The sequence below is a fragment of the Oryza brachyantha genome, chromosome 8 (genome assembly GCF_000231095.2).
Source record: "Oryza brachyantha chromosome 8, ObraRS2, whole genome shotgun sequence".
NCBI classification, from domain to species: domain Eukaryota; kingdom Viridiplantae; phylum Streptophyta; class Magnoliopsida; order Poales; family Poaceae; genus Oryza; species Oryza brachyantha.
The window spans coordinates 13,238,318-13,257,943 of NC_023170.2; the positions used below are offsets into that span (position 1 = coordinate 13,238,318).

General features: G+C 41.1%; 1 protein-coding gene across 1 annotated transcript; it reads right to left on the reverse strand.

The window, feature by feature from the left end:
- Positions 1-1,274: 1,274 nt before the first annotated feature.
- LOC102721008 (cinnamoyl-CoA reductase 1-like) lies at positions 1,275-7,033 on the reverse strand. The gene is made up of 5 exons (XM_006659386.3): positions 6,700-7,033; positions 6,393-6,547; positions 6,082-6,270; positions 4,046-4,401; positions 1,275-1,697 (listed from the first exon to the last, which is right to left on the reverse strand). The coding sequence occupies exons 1-5, from the start codon at positions 6,866-6,868 to the stop codon at positions 1,475-1,477; spliced, it is 1,092 nt and encodes a 363-aa protein (XP_006659449.2). The 5' UTR covers positions 6,869-7,033; the 3' UTR covers positions 1,275-1,474.
- Between the last annotated feature and the right edge of the window lie 12,593 nt (positions 7,034-19,626).

Genomic DNA, 19,626 nt, shown 5'->3' on the forward strand with positions numbered 1-19,626 from the left:
TCCAGCGAACTTCAGATTTATGAACCTATTTAACTACATATTTAAGACATTTTGTATCGCTAAGCTACAGACTTAAGCCGAGTAGCCAAATATCTTTATTAATTACTACAGTAGGAACCCTGTTTCTTAATTATTGGGAAGGCTGCTTGATTTCTGATGTCATGATGAGGGCTATTTTACACCATCTTTTTTCATTATGTAGGCTAATTGTCTTTCATTATGATGAAGACCGTTTTAGATTGTTTGTTCATGCAAGTTGTGTCATTACTTATATGCTTGGAATTGGTTATTAGTTCAAGTTTTGGTGCATTTCTTTTTTTTAAGAAAAAATTTTTGGACTTCCTACCTATCGACATGCTTTTGATTTATATTGCCTTTTCAGGGAGAAGCTTGTCAAAGACTCAAAATACTTTTAAAAACCAATGGAAATGGTGATATTGGTTATGACTTAGGCTGGTAGTTTACGGGTCTCAAAAACAGTTCTTTATAGTTCTGTAGAAATAGGTTCTTGAAAGTATAGCACTTGATAGTTGTGATCATTAATCTGTAGTTACGTGAAATTTGTGCACATAGAAACAATTTGATTTGAGAAACTGGTTACATTCCTTATCCATTTACTCCATGTAAGAGGTCATAATTAACTGTACATGATTACAAGGATGGTAAATCATATCTTCCATCCCCACCCACCCCCTAGAGTATTCTCTCCTATACTGATATATTGTGAGTGCCTCTTATGCTGGCCTCTTTCTTGTCTGGATAGGACACTATGTTGTTTTCATGTTTTGTGTTGGTTTTGGTTGGTAAGGTTTGTTGCTGTCTCAGTTGACAATGATAGAACACCATTCCATTTAGAATCAGAATTGAGAAGATGCAGATTCTAATCCTGGGAGTTAGTAGGGGCATTTGTGTGCTAAGTGTTACTTTCTTTCTACTTCTTCCTTTCCCCCCACCAACTCATTAGTTTAACAGTTCCAGCATCTTTGTTAAATGCTCTTTGTTTGCACCCTTTACTTTTGACAACTCTTTTAAAGTTTATGAACTTTGACGGTCAATACTCAACAGTGACTGTTGTAATGTTTTATATGAGTTGTAATCTAGAGCTTTCTCTTGCCAAAATTTAGTCGTAGATTGGTAGGCATTTCCAGTTTTGCTTTGCACTATATGCAGTATTGTAAAGCAAACCCTGTGGATCGATTATTTTGGTGTGTGTGTGGGGGGGGGGGGGGGGGGGGTTTCACATCCTGCTGTTTTTCCTAGTGAATCATACACAATTGAACAATGAACATAGAGAACTCCATAGAAATACTTATTTGGTCACTCTGGGTTCACATGTAACAACAGGGTGGTATTACACAGGCTTCAGATTAGACAACCAGCGAGCACTACTTGCTTTTACAGCACAGTAAACACTAACACCGTATGGACACTTGCTGCTGCTGTTTTTTTACTGCGTTTTCCTCTGCCGCTTGTCTCATGCTCGGATGGCGATCCCGCCCTGCACCTCGGCGGCGGCCTCCTCCGCCGCCTCCTCCGTCTTCTCGGCGGCGAGCACCGGCAGGTGGCCCTTCTCCTGCAGGCACTTCACCGTCTCGTACAGCGACTGGCTCACCGGCCGGAACTCGAGCCCCAGGTCCCGGAGCTTCTGGTTCGACATCTTGTACGGCTGCTTCCTCGGGTTCTTCTCGTCGGAGCACCTGATGGCAACGTATAGCACCAGTTCAGCTTAAGGTACAGTACAAACACTGAAATATAGTTTCATATCACTGAATTAATCAGGCACTGATTTTGCTTTTATTTCCCTTCCCTTACAATATTGGAATCTTCGAACAAATAAACATGTAGTATGTATATTCAGGTGTAAACACGACGGCTCGACTTGGGAAGTTGGGATTCCTTGGTCGCCTTGGACCCATTACATCCTGACCTGACATCATGCTAACGTACTAGTGGTCCTTTTAAGAGGTAAGGTTTGGTAAGATTACGACATCCGGTTGACTGTGTTTATTCACGTACAGTCAGGCATGGTATCTTTGAAACATTCATGTGGACATTTTCAGGATCTTGAATAAATATGAGCCAAATTCAGCATTGTGGTTTATGGGATATACCAGTTGAAAAGTAGTATTAGCAAGCGAGGTTAAGTCCAACCCGCTGTGACGACGTTTTGACAAAAAATGAAGAAGAAGAAGAAGAAGCTGAATATTCCTGCGTTGTAGTTGCTTGTCAGTTTGTACATTGAAACCAGGCCATTCCGATTGATTTTATACTCCCAAATGTCAACATTAACGTGTTTGCATATTTCTGAGTGAAGCTTCCTCTTGTAAAAAAAAAGGCGTATTTCTCCTTGATTGATTAATATATCATTAGGTAAGTTGATATAGAAAGAAGCAGGACAAATGATTGCGAGAGAGACAGTCCTGCTTGCTCTCAAGTGTGTGGCCAACAATTTAATGATTAGGTGAGGCCCATTAGGACTCAAGGGATGCATAGACACTGCTCACCAAACATGTAAGGCCGTTTAAGGGCTTAATTAAAGCAGAGAATTTTCTATTCATAAACAAAATGTGAGAAATTATCTGAGAAAAGAAGCAGAGAGTTGGTAGGACTTATTCCCGTATTTGCATAATCTACATGTTTTTGTTTTCCTTAAAATTGTAACGCCTTAAATGTTACTACTAACAACTTTCAGTATTTCATTGTGATTTTTCTTAGGTAGGTAATCCTGTGGCAGTTGGATACGGCCAGTTCCAAAATGTCTACGACCGCAACATGCAAACTTAAAAACTTCAGGATCGTGAAGTCATGCATGCATAGGCGATGACATGACACCCAAAGGCAGTACCAGCCGTACCTACGTGTCTGGGAGTGTTCGCCAACGCCAACGACCACAAATGCAGCTTAGGCCTAGCCAGAAGGGAACTGAATAGTCCGAAAGGACGTTCTTGGATCGCAACGCAACACCGCCTCACTGAATTTTCAAGACGTTCCTGATGCTCGTGATCGTGATCGCCAAGGAGAGGAGAGGAGCTGAACACCCTTGCATGCGTTGCGTTACTGTCGTCGTCGTCGTCGTCGTCCAGGCCGATCCAGTTTTTTGACGGCACGTCGCTCTATATCTGATGCGATCGAGGAAGTGGACAGCCGAGAAGATTAGTAGGGTTTGGTTGTGGCTTACCGGGGAATCAATCCTCACACCAACTCTGCTCGACATGGACGTGTGTGTGTCTTGTGTGTGTGTGTGTGTGGCACAAGTTGCCTGGAAGTTAACTTTTGCCACCACCAACACAATCTCCAGATCTCATGTGTGTGTGATCATGACGTTGCCGGGTAATATCATCGTTTGGTTGTACACTTATGGATGTAATCTAGTGGAATTTGCTAGTAACATTTTAGGGCTTTAGTTGTGGTGTTTCTTCAGTAGCAAACTCAAGCTCAAAGCTTTTAGCTGTGGCAGGGTCAGGGAACGGAGTTGGTTCACCTGAACCTGAGCTGAAGCTGCAATTGGCCGTAGGCAAGTCTTATCCATCCTTACCTACCAAAACGCTGGGAACACGCCTAACTAATTAGTCATTACTTAATGGCAAAACACCCCTTTCACTAGGGATTAATTAAGAAATGAACAAATGATCAGCTAAGCAGACATGAAGTTTGTGATCAATTTAGACGTCGTGACTACGGGCGCACCAACTGCTACTTACACTTGTGTAAGTAGGGTTCGTACTTGATGGTGCCACCTAGTCCAATCCGCGGACGTAAACGAAAAATAGTAATTAGTATATGATTAATTAATTGAATATTAGCTTTTTAAAAATATTTAATCTAATTTTGAAAATAACTTTTACATAGATTTTTGTAAATAATACATTTAGTAGTTCGGAAAGTATACTCACGCAAAATAGAGGAAAAATCGTGGTCACTTGCGAACGTGCCCCTAGTTAACAGCACATAATTAATGCTAACATTTAAGAGAATAGCACTTATGTACTATGCACTAATAACGCGTTTAGGAGAAGTTAATTAATTAGGAGGAGTAATGACGTACCTGGTGGGGACGGGGTACTCGGGGAAGAGCTTGGCGAGGATGCGGACGACGCCCTCGCGGTGAAGGACGGACTCGGCGCAGAGGAAGCGGTGGCCGGAGGCGGAGGGGGACTCGAAGACGAGGAGGTGGGCGGCGGCGACGTCGCGGACGTCGACGTAGGCCTGGACGGCGTTGGCGAACTTGCTGGCGGAGCCGTCGAGGTACTTGAGGATGTGCGCGACGCTGGCGTTCACCGTCGGCTGCAGCAGCGGCCCGATCACCAGCACCGGGTTCACCACCACCAGCTCCACGCCGCGCCGCCGCGCCGCCTCCCACGCCGCCTGCTCCGCCACCGCCTTCCCGTAGCAGTACCAGTTCTGCATCGATTTTACAACCCCAGAAAAATAAATTTTTTATTCCACATAATTAATTATCGCATGCTGACGCAATTATGACGTCAGGATTTTGGTAGTGGTTTTTTTCTTTCCTTCTGGAGGCCGTGTGGGTCCACGAGAAAAATTATACGGAGCAGTACAGTTTTAGGTTTGGGATCGAGTCCAGTTTAATTTGTTTCGCTTTCGAAATTGAGTTTCGCTTTCGTATGCATGTACACGTTTGATTAATTAATTTCTTTATTTCCATAATTGTGACCAAGCATGTTATTCTTCATGTCTACTGAAACATCCCAATATTTATGTCGCATTTATGCTAAAAACAAATGAAAGTTACACTAGCTTCTGCCAAACAATTTCTTTTACCACATCTAGTATCGTACATGGCGCCTAACACCCGATGGAGAATAATTTTTTTAAAAAAAAGGTCAAGGTGAATAGTAATATTAAAAGTGATTTTTTTTGAATGGGTAAGAAACGCCTGGTTTTTTTTCCCCCAACGGATAAAAAAATGCAAAAAAATTTATCCTGATCTCAAGGTGAACCATTTCAATTTCTCACAGAAACTAACAAATTAAGGGCCAAACACGCATGAGAGTCCTTGAGAGTCGTGACCATGCATGCAATTCAGCTATACACATGATTAATTAATTAAACGCCTGACCGTTGACGCGCCGGTAACAAATGACGTGCCAGTGTTCAATTCCAGTGGCTGGGTGGGTTGGACTTCTAGTTGTAAGTTACGTTGCAACAACTTCCACGGCGCACACATATATGTTTTGATCCATCTGTTGTTGGTAAGTTGGTATTAGGATTAACTTTGGTTTTGATTAAGAAAGTTGTGGTGAATGATTTGCTCACAGCACTTGCTAGATGTCTGAAAACTCGGCATGCATGCATGCATCCTCTGCAGCTGTATTACAATGATATGTAGTGAGCTACAACTGCTTTTTCAAGCAAATAAATATAACATCGTATAGTTATACTGAAAGTTATATTATATTAAAATATGGAGCTAAGTAAAACTTGCTTACTTATATTTTTTTCATTTTTCCGTAAAAATGTGGATGCACAGTAATAATCAAGAAATAGCTAGCTCATATGAATTAGTTGACACGAAACATGTCATGCCCAGAGACAGCCGTACGTCCAAGCTAGCTAATAATCATGACCACTTCTTGTCCTCATGTTGTAACTTTGTAAGGCAGAGAAAACTCCGAGATGTATTTAAGCTAACTTCTATCGATCGATCCGGATTGGTCACATGCTTTACGTGAGTAACACCCAACTTAATTACACAGTTACATTTACACGTCGCCAGTAATTTTTTTTTAAAAAAAGGCTCACGTCGACACAGGGTAATCGATCGATGATCGAGCACTTGTCTTGGTTGGCTCAAAAGCTACACACATCTTTTTGTGTGTTGGTTGGTAGTGGCATGTAATAATTCATATCTACACAAGTTTTTTTTCCCCTCTGATCCAAAGGTAACAACAATAGCATGATGATGCAACTATGCAAGGAAAAGGTATCCAAAGGTACAGTAACAGTACGAGCTAGCTAAGCTAAGCTAGGGCAGTGCTTTAATTTGAGAAGGGCAAAGAAAAAAGAGAGAGAGAGAGAAAAGGGGTTAAAGTGAGACGGTAGATTTGCAGATGCACCTACCCTGGTTTCCTTGCAGTAGTCGAGGTCGCTCCAGCACGACTCGTCGACGACGACGTCGGGCCCGCGCTTGGGGTCCATGGTCACCGCCCCGATCGACGACGTGAACACCACCCGCCGCACCGTGCCGGCCTCCGCCGCCGCGTTTATCACGTACTCCGTCCCCCTCACCGCCGGCTCCACCATTTGCTCCTGCTCACACGTTCATTCACACACACGCACATGCAAATGAGTGTGAGCTCTTGTCGTTGAGTCGAATTAATTAATGGCGGAGTGTGTGTGTCGGCGGCGAGGTCGGTCTTGGGTATACGTACGGGGTCGTCGGTGACGGGGGAGGCGGTGTGGAAGACGCCGTGGCAGCCCTCGACGGCGCGGCAGATGGCGTCGTAGTCGAGGAGGTCAGCCCTGCAGAGGGTCAGCCGCTCGGCGGCGCCGTGGAGCGCCCTCAGGTGCGCGTTCTTCGGGTCATCTGCAGCACGCAGCCATACACTCCAGATCAGTTACCTGCTGCTGCTGCTACCACTCTCGTACTGCGTGCCTACTCTACCTAACCAGTAACAAGTACAGAAAAGAAACGAGAAAGCTAATGACTACTGTAGCTAGTTAAAGTCCAGTGCATGCCTGGGTTCCTCACGGTGCCCTTGACAGTGTACCCCTTCTCCAGCAGCAGCTTGACAAGCCACGACGCGATGTACCCGGCGGCGCCGGTCACGCACACGGTCTGCCCGCTCCCCGGCTGCACCGCCGCGGCGGCGCCGGCGTCGGCAGCGGCGGCGTCGACGACGGTCATCCTTGATCGACGACGAAAACAACAATCGTACGTTCACCACACTAGCTAGCACTAGCAGAGAAGAAGAAAAAGTTTCGAGTAGTCTTCCTGGCCGGAGGAAATGAGTTCGGTAGGTTTAATTTGGTGGCGCGAGGGGCTCCGATTCTTTTCCTGGGAGGAGATGTGTTGGGGCGTGGCGCGGAATTTATAGCCACAGGACAACGAGACGGACGGGCACCGCGTGTGTCGTGTGTGTGTGTGGGTGGTCCCCCTCCCCTACCCCCGCGCGCGACGGCGACCCGGGGTTAGGTGAGGGCCTCGCGCGAGCGAGCGAGCGCCCGTCTCGCGCCGGCCGGTCGACGCCGCAACGGGCGACGACGACTGCGCCTACCGCCTAGTACTAGTAATTAACCACGAGTAGACTTGTAAACGCGACCACGCGCCGGCCATCCGTCCGTCTCGCGCTCTAGCTCATGCGGGCCGCGCGCCGCGCCGTTCGCCGCGACCCCGCGCGCGCGCCTCGGGCGAAACCGTGAAACTGACGAAGCGTTCGCGTGATCGCGCAGCTGAATTGAACCGTTATCTTGCCTTGGTTTTCAGTTAAATATTACACCTCGGTCCCTACGACGCCGTTTGAGATTTTATACACGTTTGTTCATTCGTATTATTAAAAAATTCAAAATTATTAATTATTTTTATATCATCTTATTTATGGTTAAGTATATTTTTATGTATATACATAGCTTTACATATTTTTAAAAATATTAAATAAGACGAATGTTCAAACGCGTGTAAAAAAGTGATTTTTTCAGACTATTGATTTTTTGATCTAAATGAATTCACTTGTAGCATAAAAATCATAATTCACCAGAAACCTCAGGTAGATAAAATAACTTTGTGGCAAATAGTCTTTTGGACTATACTAAGCACGAACCAAACTTAAAGACAACGGGAATCTCGCTTGTTTTGAACAGGAGTAGTAAACCATACTTCAAACTCATAATGGGAATAAAACTCTAAACCTGTTGGTATAAATTGGTAGAACCCAACGGAGATGCAAACCAAAACAAAGTGCTTAGATCTCCTGATAAACCTCATGAAAAATTGGTCATGTGCTCAAAACAATTCATAGAGAGGAGATTTTGGTTCTCGTTTATCACTTTGATCAAATTTATCACGAGATCTTAATACTCCGTATCCTTCGTCTTATTCAAAATAATTATATAATTATTGACTATTTTATTATGATTTGATTTTACTAAAATAACTTTAAGTATGATTTATAATTTTGTATATTTAGACAAAATTTTTAAATAAGACGAAGGGTCAAACGGTGTCAACAAAAACCGTTGGAAGTATTAGACGAACGGATCCTAATAATAGAGGCTAAATCTCTTTTCTTCAACCTTTGTAAATAACTTTAGCCACTCTTTATATAATTATAGTAGAAAATTTAGTGGTGGCTTTTAGAACTGACAGTTACAGACCCCTAGCCCCCATGATACATCTGCCATTGATTATTACAATGATTATTATAATAGATTATTAGAAATAATCTAAAATAAACAAATGTTTATTATAATCTAGAAGCTATATCACTGTGTAATCTGATAAACTCATCTAACGGGTGACTAAAGACTCCCTAGTAGTACCTTAAATTTAATTGCATGCCTTATCATCATTACCAATCTCAACATAATAATCTATTTATAGTAATTTGGCTCCCTAATTTATATTATAATAATTCACGTGAAAACAAATATGACCTTAGTAGGCGTGACCGCTACTGCTAGCCTCTGCATCTCTTGAGGCTGCCGGCTGAAGTTGTTTTATGGCATGCAAAATAAGAAACCTTATCAGTACATGTTTAATTAAGTATTACCCATAATAAATTTATTTGATTTTTTAAAAAGCAACTTCTATATATAAAGTTTTTGCATGACATACAACGTTTAGTACTTTAAAAATCATGCTAATGAAAAACAACTTAAAAACTCAATCCATATAAGCTGTTTAGAACGCAATCTATCGTTTATACGGTTGGGAGGAATTTCGCAAAATAATTAGATCAACTGATCTGATTCGTAGGAAATGAGGTGATTGTTTGGTTTTTTCATGGAAAACACTAAACAATATATTTGTAAACAAAATATAATTTGTAAATAAAATTTTTATACACGTATTCTTAGTGATTTAAAAGCTAAGGTTGGAAAATAAACTTTAATGAAAATTCAAAATAAACTCTAAATTTAAAGTTGAAAAAAAATTAAATTTGGCTTATAAGTATAAGCAAAAGTGAAAAGATGAGAGTGAAAACCAAGTAAAACTCATGTGTTCTGAAGGAGATAAAAGTTTTGTTTGGGAGTTTTGGCTGCCAGAGCTACTCTTAAAATTAATCTGTAGATCCCTCAGACAATCTAGAATTTATTTCCCAGATTCAGATAATCTATTGCTGTAGAACCTCAACATAAACGGCTATTCATCTGGAGTTTTGTTTGGGAGTTTTGGAAGCTAGAAAATCAAGCCTTTCTATATTTTCATCAATAATCGGCTATTCATCTGCTGCCTTTTGGAATAATCTCAAGCGTTTTCAAACAGGATCCAGTTAAGATACTTTACCTCTCTGGAAAATACATTAATGGAACTTTAAAGAATTTGATTCCTAGGATTCTAGGAAGATCATTAGTTAAAGGTAAAATTAGGTAATTAATTAATTAATTAACCATGGTGACGTTTCGTCGATTGACAAGTGACAGGTGGGCCGGGGTCGGGTTCGTGCAATTAATTAAGGTGTGCCCATGTTTCTCTATCAATTTGTTGTTCTGTGAAAACAATGTTCATATTTAGTATAATTGTTTGATCGATCGATGGTCGATCAAGATTCATTCACCAAGACCAGGAGGAGGAGATGATAGACATGCTCGGTAGTTGTGCTAGCTAGATCAAAGATGGAAGCTAAGCTGCACGTGAAGGATTGGTAGCTCAGTTGGAGCATCAGCATGAGGTCATCGAATGGGCGAAAGCCCAATATTTTTTGACACTACGTGCTTATCACAACTGCCCAATGCTAATTAAAAATGCACTCTCTTCTTGACTCGATCGATGCAGAAGCTAGAGCAGGAATAGAGAACTGCGTGTGTGTTAGTTAATTAGAGGAAAACAAAAGAATACGGGCGTGTGTATAGATGGCCAAATATTGCAGCCGAATAAGTTAAGCATATGTATCGGTTAAAACATATCGTCAAGCACAAAAAAAACACAGTTTTTAAAGCTTCCTAAAAGAATGTATTGTTTTTTTTTCTGAAACAGATCATCTACTCAATCTCCACGTAGTATGAGTTGTTGCTGGTTCAATTGCTGAAGATTCTTCATTTGATTTTTCTCTGTTTAGATTTCTTAAGTGGGAATCTTTAGAGTCATGAACGTACGTGTCCAGTGTTAAGAGAGAAACATAACGAAGAAAGCTAACACCTAAACACTTGAGGTCCCATTTACAACAAAATAATGTTTGCTGATTCCCGTGGAATTCATCTGTTTCATACGAAATGTCTGCGAAGATTACGTGAAACTCATGTGTTCCAAACAAGAGATACAGAAGGTTTTTTTTTTTTGCCTATGTTAATGTTTATAAGAAGAAAAAAATTAAATTTTTAACCTAAAATTTAGAGTTAATCTTGTTTTTCAACCTTTGCTTTTAGATTACTAAGAACACGCATATAAAAGTTTTATTTATATTTTTTGTTCGTAAATATGTTTTGATTTTTTCACATAAAAGCCAAAATAGAAGGCTCAGAGAAAGTAGCCCGATGATTCTTCTTCGCTAAATTGACTCTTAGGAACCTGGTGCAAAGTGAAATTTGTTTTGGCATATATACCTTGGCCCCGTTCGTTTAGGTGAGAAGGAGGGTTAGATATCCGGCGTAGAAAACGTAGTAATAAATTAGTACAAGATTAATTAATTATTAATTATAAAAATATAAAAAGATTAATATGATTTTCAAAACAACTTTTCTATAGAAAATTTTTACAAAATGTACACAGTTTAGCAGTTCGAAAAATATACGCGTGAAAAACGAGGGGATTTGGATGACTTGCCCGGGCTGCCGAACGCGCCTCTTGTTGGCTTAGCTAGGCACTATTGTCGCTGTGAAGTCCTCTCGGTAGTCCGCATGCCATTATTTCTTATCACACTTATCTTTTCGCTTCTGTTTGTATTTATAAGTTAAATTTTAGTTCTTTTATCTTAAATTAAAGTTAATTTTAAGGTTTTTTATCGTACTTTATTTTTTAGCATTTGCTTTTAGATCGCTAAAAATACGTATATAAAAGTTTTTTTATAAATTATTTTTGTTTATAATATGTCATTTGACATTTTCATTGGAAAACCAACCCATAACCTCCTATGTATTCGTTTGCTAAGCCCACAAACCAATTAGAGTTAGCTACTAGTTATAAATTTAAACTAGAGTTAACCTGTACTTCCTCTATTTCCATAATTTTTCTTGTTTTGGATATAAGTGTAGTTAAAATTTTATAACTTTAATTGTTAATAACTTTAAAAATAGTTAGTTTGAAAACACTAGAACAATATGTATACATGAGTCATAATGAATATTTTAATAAAAATAAATATTTATTTATATATTTTGGTAGAAAATCATAGTTAAATATAGATTTATAATATCATGTCATTGTCAAACGACAATAATTATGTATTTGATTTATTTATCTTAAAGTATGTATAGAGCTAGTTCTTGTTTTATGGGAGATAATACTTTAGCTTTTTATTTATTTATTTTCTCTCCTCTCACATATGCTTGTACATGGCCTATAGCCTTCTATTCCATACGTATTATACTTACTCTATGGCGACATCAAGGACACAGTCAACAAATATCATCACTACACAAACTCTCCTTGATACTGGTAGAGATAAAAATGATACGAAAAATCCTAACCACGCTGGCTGTCGTTTTTGTTTTTTACTGGCCGTTTCAGTCGGTAATGAAAATTATGGTGATGAAAATAGAAATGGTAATTCTTTTGGACCACATTGTCAGAATTCCGTATTGGTTGGAATTACCAATATTTTCCAAGAAATTTCTAAAAACCTGAAAATGCCTCCTCTGTTCCACGACCCATTAGGCCAAATTCCTAAGTCCACAGCCCATTCGCCCAAAATACCTAAGTCAAGGGGAGCAAACCCTTATTGCCCACATGGCCACCCCTAGTCACCCGCATGGTTGCACCACACGGGTGCATGAAGAGAGACGGTCATCCTCCTGATCTTTGTGCCAGTGCCGGCAATGGTGCGACTCCACACCTTAGCTTCTCTTCCCCATGTTGCCACCTCCTCCCTAGTCCCTACTCTCTCAACGTCGTCGCAACAATCGCATCTTGCCCTTCCCTCCCCGACTCTCCTCAACCTCGCCACCGGTGCCGGTGACAGCGTCATCCTGGTTCGCATACATGTTAATTGCATTTATTTAAAACATCACTTAAGTCTGATTAGATGAGGAGGTGTGGGCAGACAAATGGCATAATTGGCGGCCTCTAGGAACATGCAAGGCAGGAGCGCAGCGCTGCAGAAGAGGAACACATCCTATTCTATACTAGTGATCACCTACCTATTCACCCATGACCCACCATAGCAGCATGGCCGGTGGTGGTGCATCAGGGCCACCGATGGTGCTCGCCCGATCGCCTGCCTGCCTGCCTGCCTGCGTGGCGGGCCAGTGCATGCCGCTGCAGGCATGACGGCGAGTTTGTGGGATCCGGCCGTTTTGCTTTGCTGTCCACACACACTCCGTTCCGGCGCGCGCGATCATGTCAAATATATACTTTACTCGAATCTGCAACCGCGAGCGCGCAGGATCAAAGGGAGCAAAAGGGAAACCAACCAAACCCATGGCACCCCCGGGCCCTTCTCCAACAAATCGTGAGGCCGGTGGACTGGTGGAGCGGTGGAGCCCGCGGGGACGTGACCGAGCGATCATCGGGCACTCGCGCCCATACGTTTTGCCGGTTAAAGCCATCGCCTCAGCAACCGGCAGGCGCAGCCCCGCGGATCGAAAAGCGTCTCGATCGCGCGCGGGGGGCTGCGGCTGCAGCGCTGCACGGCACGCGAGCGAGTTAGTGCGCCCCAGTCCGCTGAACGTGACCGACCCGGCGATCCGAACCAACCACCCCGCTCGCGGCCTGCGCACGTCGTAGCGTAGGGACGGTCGTCCACGCTCCCCTCCCACCCACGCGAGGGGCATGGGCGCCGGCGCTGCGGGCAGTCGTACGTTGTGGACTCGTGGTGCGGTGGTTGTGGGGAGCTCTCGGACGCAGAAGTTGCCGCGTTTGACGTACGTCGGGGCCGTGAATGCCACTGCCAGTTTACTGTACCGCAGTGCACATCGCACGGCTGCACGAGAGCGCGACCGACTGACGGCGAGAGCGAGATTGATCGTGTCATTTTGCACGGCAGTCTAAGTACCGAGTAGGCGAGTACACGACGAGACCTGGTTACTATTACCTATCTCTACTAGAGTTTGAAGTCTAGTAAGAGGGGCAAAGGGGGCCTTCATGCTAACGCTCATTACCTCATCAGTACTCCCTCTTTGACGAGAATCTGTCAAACACGGTTTACCGCGGCACAAGACGTCAAACGCCTGCACTGTACAGTGTACCCTAGCTTCTATACGACAGTGAAGTGCCACATGCTTCATAAGCATATTCACTAGCTTAAGACCCTGTTTGAATCTCTAAGATTTTTTTAAATCCCTATCACATTAAATGTTTAGACACTAATTAAAAGTATTAAATATAAACTATTAATAAAAATCAATTTTACCATCCTTAAGAAGGTACCAAGATGTACTACTGTTTTCTATGTAAAATTTGATACCTCTTACATATAAAATAGTGGTACCTTATGATACTTCCTCAAGGATATGAAAAAATCTTATTAATAAAACCCACCTCATACTCTTGACTATTTCACGAGAGAAATCTATTAAGCCTAATTAGTCCATAGTTAATAAAATATGGTGCTACAATAAACATTGCTAATCGTGGATTAATTAGGTTTTAAAAAATTGTCTAATAAAATAGTCTTTATTTATATAATTAGTTTTGTTATTCGTCTATATTTAATACTTTTAATTAACGTATAAAGATCCAACGTGACAAAAGACTTGAAAAAAAATCCCTTATCAAAACAGCGACTAAGCTGGTATCAGCCCGGACGCGTTTCGCATGTGTGCTACTGTGGCGGAACAGAAACAGTGCGGTTGCCGGCGTTCTGTTCGGTTCTGTATTCGTCCTTCCGCGGCGAATTTTCCCGGCTACTCTGCACGCGTGCGAGAGAGGAAAAAACGTGCTAGAATCTATATTCTACTTTGCCTAGCTTGGCGACTAAGCCTTGTTTAGTTTTTTTAAAAAAATTCATAAACATCACATCAAACTTTTGGACACCTAAATAAAACATTAAACATAGATAAACTAAAAAACTAATTGAGAAATCTTGAGACGAATTTTTGAGTCTAATTAGTCTATAATTAGTCATAAGTGCTACAGTAACCAACATATACTAATGACAGATTAATTAGACTCAAAAGATTCGTCTCGCGGTTTCTAGGCTAGCCGTGAAATTCGTTTTTTCATTCGTGTCCAAAAACCCCAACCGATATCCGATCAAACATTTGATGTGATACTTTCTCCCAAAAATTTTTACAATCTAAACATCTTCTGTTTCTGTTTGGTGGTGGAATTTAGCAGCTTCTTTCGGAGCTGAAATTGTTATTTCCCCCGGTTTGGCTCTTTCAGACCACCGGTTATTTTGGTGAAATCTAGCCATGGTTGTAATTATCTTCGGCATAACTAGCATAGAGCTCGTCAAACATGGTTTATACTGAGAAATCAATGTAATTAGCTAGCTGCATGCGGTTAACCGGCAGCCGGGGTTTTTCTAGAAAGAGCACAAGAACGATGGCGTCTGCAAATTGAGTTCATGCATGTGCCCATCAGGATTGCACTAAATTATTACGGAGTAAGTATCGTCTTTGACACCATGACAAAACACGAGATCTACGACTGTGTACAACCGGGGTCCGTCGCTTGTTACTTCATCGCATCCGATTGGGGAAGGGAGCCAGCTAGTGCCTGGTGATACACTGATACGTTTTGACATGCATTTTATGATTAATTTCCCCGAGTAGTCCGGACAGTGACACCTGTATGATATGTTGAAAAAACTCTGCACGTGAGGCACGGAAACAAATCACACCGGCACCTAATCTGTCTTCATTAAAAAAACCAGACAATATATTTACAAAAATAAAAAAATATTTTTTATATACTTTTTTATCAATTTAAAAAACAAAGACTAAATGGAGAAAAGATGAGCCGCCTGGTGTGGGATGCCGACCTGTCAGGAAACGTGACCACGATGTATTACACACGTGTTCCGTTTCTAGCACACGCATACGTATACGTACTCTAGAATTAACGTGGTTTGGGCTTGGGCACAGAGATCAATATTCTTGATTTCTTGCAACAAAAATCTCACTTGCAGCCAAGTTAATTTCATTAACATTAGTAGCCTGTAAGCTTCAATTGTCATGTGGGATTGCTTGCTTGCTTGTCGATCGCTGGATGATGGCGCCTGCATGCAGGTGTTAGAAGCTCGCACTAAACTGGATCAGGATATGTCAACTTCACTGACGGATCGAATCATATCCTACCACTGTTGCCGGTGGGCATTGCTTTCCGACAGGGCAAACAGGACACCGGAGCGTACATACAGCCCGTCGCTTCGTTTATGTTTATACTTATAATAAATTAAAAATTTAAATTTTTAGTCTTAAATTTAGAGTTGATTTTGAGTTTTTTCACCGAAGTTTATTTTCGGCATTCACTTTTAGATCGTTAAGAATATATATTATTTTTAAATTATTTTTTATTTATAAATATACGTTTAGCTTTTTTATTCCTTTTAAAAAAGCCAACTACCGGACACGGAGACCGACCGACCGAGACCGGGGGTGCATGCAGTCCACTGCCATTTGCCGAAGTGCCATTCCGATCCTACACTTACCATCTATTGTGCATCCCACCTGCGTTTGTTATTCCACGACGCCCGCGACGACTAAGAGCAAGACTAATATAAGACTTTTTATAGTCTTTTTTTATTCACTCATATAGTAGTTAGCTCTTCATCATTAATGCAGAACTCACATGTCACTCTTATAGAGTTTTTTGGTTCTTGTGTCCGAGCTGGCTACAAGTTTATAGCCTGCTTCCACTCTCTCATCTCCTCTCTCCTCCACATAAGCAATTAGCCAGCTTATAACCTGCTATTATAGTTGCTCTAAGACCGTGTTCGGAGGTTGGTATGGGGTGGGTTAGTTATCCGACGCGGAAAACGTAGTAATAGATTAGCACGTGATTAATTAACTATTAATTATTAAAAATATATAAAATAGATTATATGATTTTTTAAAATGCGGAAAATGATGTGTATTAGATAACTAGCCGGATATATCGAACGCGGCCTAAGTAGAAGAGAAAGTGGCATATAGGTTTGAGTGGAGTAGCACTGTACTATAGTGTTCTTATCTATGCTTTCTATCGATTCTTTCTTTCTTTTGTTCATCACCTTTTTTTTCCAGATCGTCTTGCTATGTGTGGTGATGAATTTATTGGTGGTGTTATTCTCAGCCACGTGTAAGAACCTTTTAACCAAGGATTTTTTTAAGGCATTCTTAAATGATGGTGGGTCGTCTATTGCTTTAGATTTAATGGTTCTGATTTTGTTATACTACATTACGTGTATTAGAAATTATATAAAAATAAAATTCGAACTAAAATATATAACTATACGATAAAATTGTGTGGTATATATTATTTTAAAATAGATAAATTGATAAATATATCTTATCAATGTTTGAAATATATATTTAATATACTTATAAAAATATATAGTTATATATAAATATTATTACATTACTACCGTAACATTGCTTTAAGCGAACAAAGGAGCATTGCCAGGGCGTGTACATAGTGACTGAATCTTGATTCGATATGAACCGAGCATGTGGGAAAGTGTAGGTGAAGTGGGGATTAATTTGGGCACTTTTGATGCCTTTCTCGCACCGACCCTGTGGGGGGACGCTGCACGCTCTGGAAAAGATGGTTTGGTGGTAGGGTAGAACATTCTAGGCCTTTCTGAAGTCAAGCCATTACCTACGAGCATTCTAGGCATTTTCTCCAGAAATTAAGCAGCAGCATCCAACCACCATTCCTACAAGTAAAGATCCACTTTCGCTTTGAAGTCGGCTTTCATCAAAAGACCAAATATTCAGGGCAAGAGCTTCACCAAAGTTGCGAAAAGAGCTGCAGAGACCAAACCAAACAGCGGACAAACTCCTTTACCATTAGCCCTACACTGAACACTGAACCTACCAACGTATCCTCGTTGTGCTCTTACCAGGTTTTTAGTTATCACTATAATTACAATTACCGCCAGGAGACGATAACAATATCCTGCGGCTTTATTCGGTAAATATTGCAAGTTTAAAAAAGGCTGAAAAATTCATGTTGGTATATCATGATAATCATATTGTATGGTTTTCACACCTAAATTATAATTATCGATATCGTGCAAACTATCATAATTATTGTCATAGATGCCATGATTATCATTACTAGCAAACTGCCACGATAATCACCAAATATCGTATGAGCATCGCTCCATGCCGCACGATTTGACCCCTAAACCACAACGATTTCTCTAAAAGTTGAATTTAAATTTATGCTATTTCTCCGTGATTATTACCGATAATCGCTTCTTCCGTTCTTCGCTGGCGTACGGTTCTAGAGGAGAAAATAAACCTGGATCTTACCGCCATGACCCAGCATGTGTGTTACATTCCTGTACTGCCACGTATCACCGGAGGTCGGAGGATATGTAGGAGTATTATATATCATCATCTAAATAAAAGAACAGTGATTTTGTATTATTTAAAGGGAAAAGCGATATGAATCTGATCGGCACGGGAACATCAAACAATATCCCTACTACGCTTTTCGCATACTGCGCAGTGGCAGCGCCCCCCTAGTGCTTCCTGTCCCCTCTACTCGAAAAGCTTGATGGTGAGGCGCAACCACCAACCTAGGTCATTCCCATATTGCCACGTAGATTTTTTTTATGACATGGTAGAGAAGAAAACCCTTTTATTCCAGGGAAAGACTCGTGATGTTATTTTCAAACAAATAAAAACGGAATAAAAGTCTATTGAGATCAAACTTTTCTTTTATTTACAATTTGTATAGCACATTTGATCACACTCTTATGCAGGAATTCAATGCTCTATCAAATTTATGAAACTAAAAAATGATAGAAATAACTGAGAGAGGAGATTTTATATCATAAAATAAAACTGAAGTACCGACATGTCATACTTGGAAACTGTGAAATGAAAAATAACATTAAGAATGGCCTTAGAGAGAATAAAACGTTGGGACCGGGGCCTGGGCCGGGTGCTGTGCATTCGGCCCGGCCAGACTTACTGGGCCGTGACGGGGAGGCGTTGTTGGATGGGCTGGCCGTGCCTAATGGGCTGTGGAACCTGGTTCACCGCGCTTCAACCGCAGGTGGTAGTGTGGCCCATTTCAGTTTATTTTCGCTGGCCCAAGCCCTGAAATTTAAAAGGCCGTAATTTGTATCCTCTTAAAAAACACAGCCCGTCTGGACGACGGACAGTGCAAGAAACCTGAATCACGCGTGCTTCTGTCGAGCGACATACGGAACTGATCATGAGAAGCAGCTAATTGGTAGCCAGCTTCTGAGAATCTGAACAAGCTCCTAAACCTAGCTTCTGGATTCTTTAATTTATTTTCCAGAATTTGTAACTACAGATTCTTAGAAGCTGTGGACTGTTTGGAGCAGCTTCTGGCAGAAACAGTTTTTGCGCAAAACTGTAGCTAGGAGAAGCTCTCCCAAATAGGCTCATAGAGTATAGAACTACAGAAGCATCTCCCTTAACACTACCAAATTTGCAAATACAAACACCTCAAATTATGCTGGAATTTTTTTATTTTTAAACATTTTTAATAAATAATTTTATTACTAAACCCCAGGAGAAAAATATTTTCACCGGATGAATCTTTTGGCCACGCCAGTGTTAGTGGCGTGGCACGACAATGATGCGGCTTGCCACGCCAAAAACTCTATGTGGTAGCGTTGTTTTGCCATGCCAATGTTGGTGGTGTGGTCAAAAGGTTCATACGGTGAAAATATTTTCTCCTGAGATTTAATAATAAAATTATTTATTAAAAAAATTCCAGATTTGCTGTCAACTATCTACTACTTCGATTGCTTTATCTATGTATGGACAGCTTTTTGTATCATGTTATTAATGGAAATAGGAAGGGCATGCACCCTTCTTTCTCAAAAAAAAAAAACTTTGATTGCTATCTGTATGAACTAATGCAAAATAAAGCAGTTAGCCTAGCATACTCTGGTGTCCATACCATGGCGGCATAACCAATAGCAGAAGATGAACATGGTTCGCTCGATAAGACAATATCGAGGAGATGTAAAGAAATGTTGCAGATCAGGGCGAATGGGCGATCGACTTATTTGAAAGATTTTGTGAGGATTGGATCCTCGTAAGATAGATATCATTACTATGCACACTTTGTTCAAGTCCACAATATAAAATTTCTGACCACAACTCATGTAGCACCTGCAGTAGTAGTGGCTATTCATGCAACTGTAAAATCAAATACTT

What these genes read in the sequence shown, in the direction of transcription:
- LOC102721008 (XM_006659386.3), bottom strand. Translation starts at nt 6,868, where the DNA reads ATGACCGTCGTCGACGCCGCCGCTGCCGACGCCGGCGCCGCCGCGGCG. An exon ending in GGGCACCGTGAGGAACCCAG is followed by an intron (nt 6,548 to 6,699) that starts GCATGCACTGGA and finishes TGCGTGCTGCAG; the next exon opens with ATGACCCGAAGAACGCGCAC. An exon ending in GAGTACCCCGTCCCCACCAG is followed by an intron (nt 1,698 to 4,045) that starts GTACGTCATTAC and finishes CGTTGCCATCAG; the next exon opens with GTGCTCCGACGAGAAGAACC.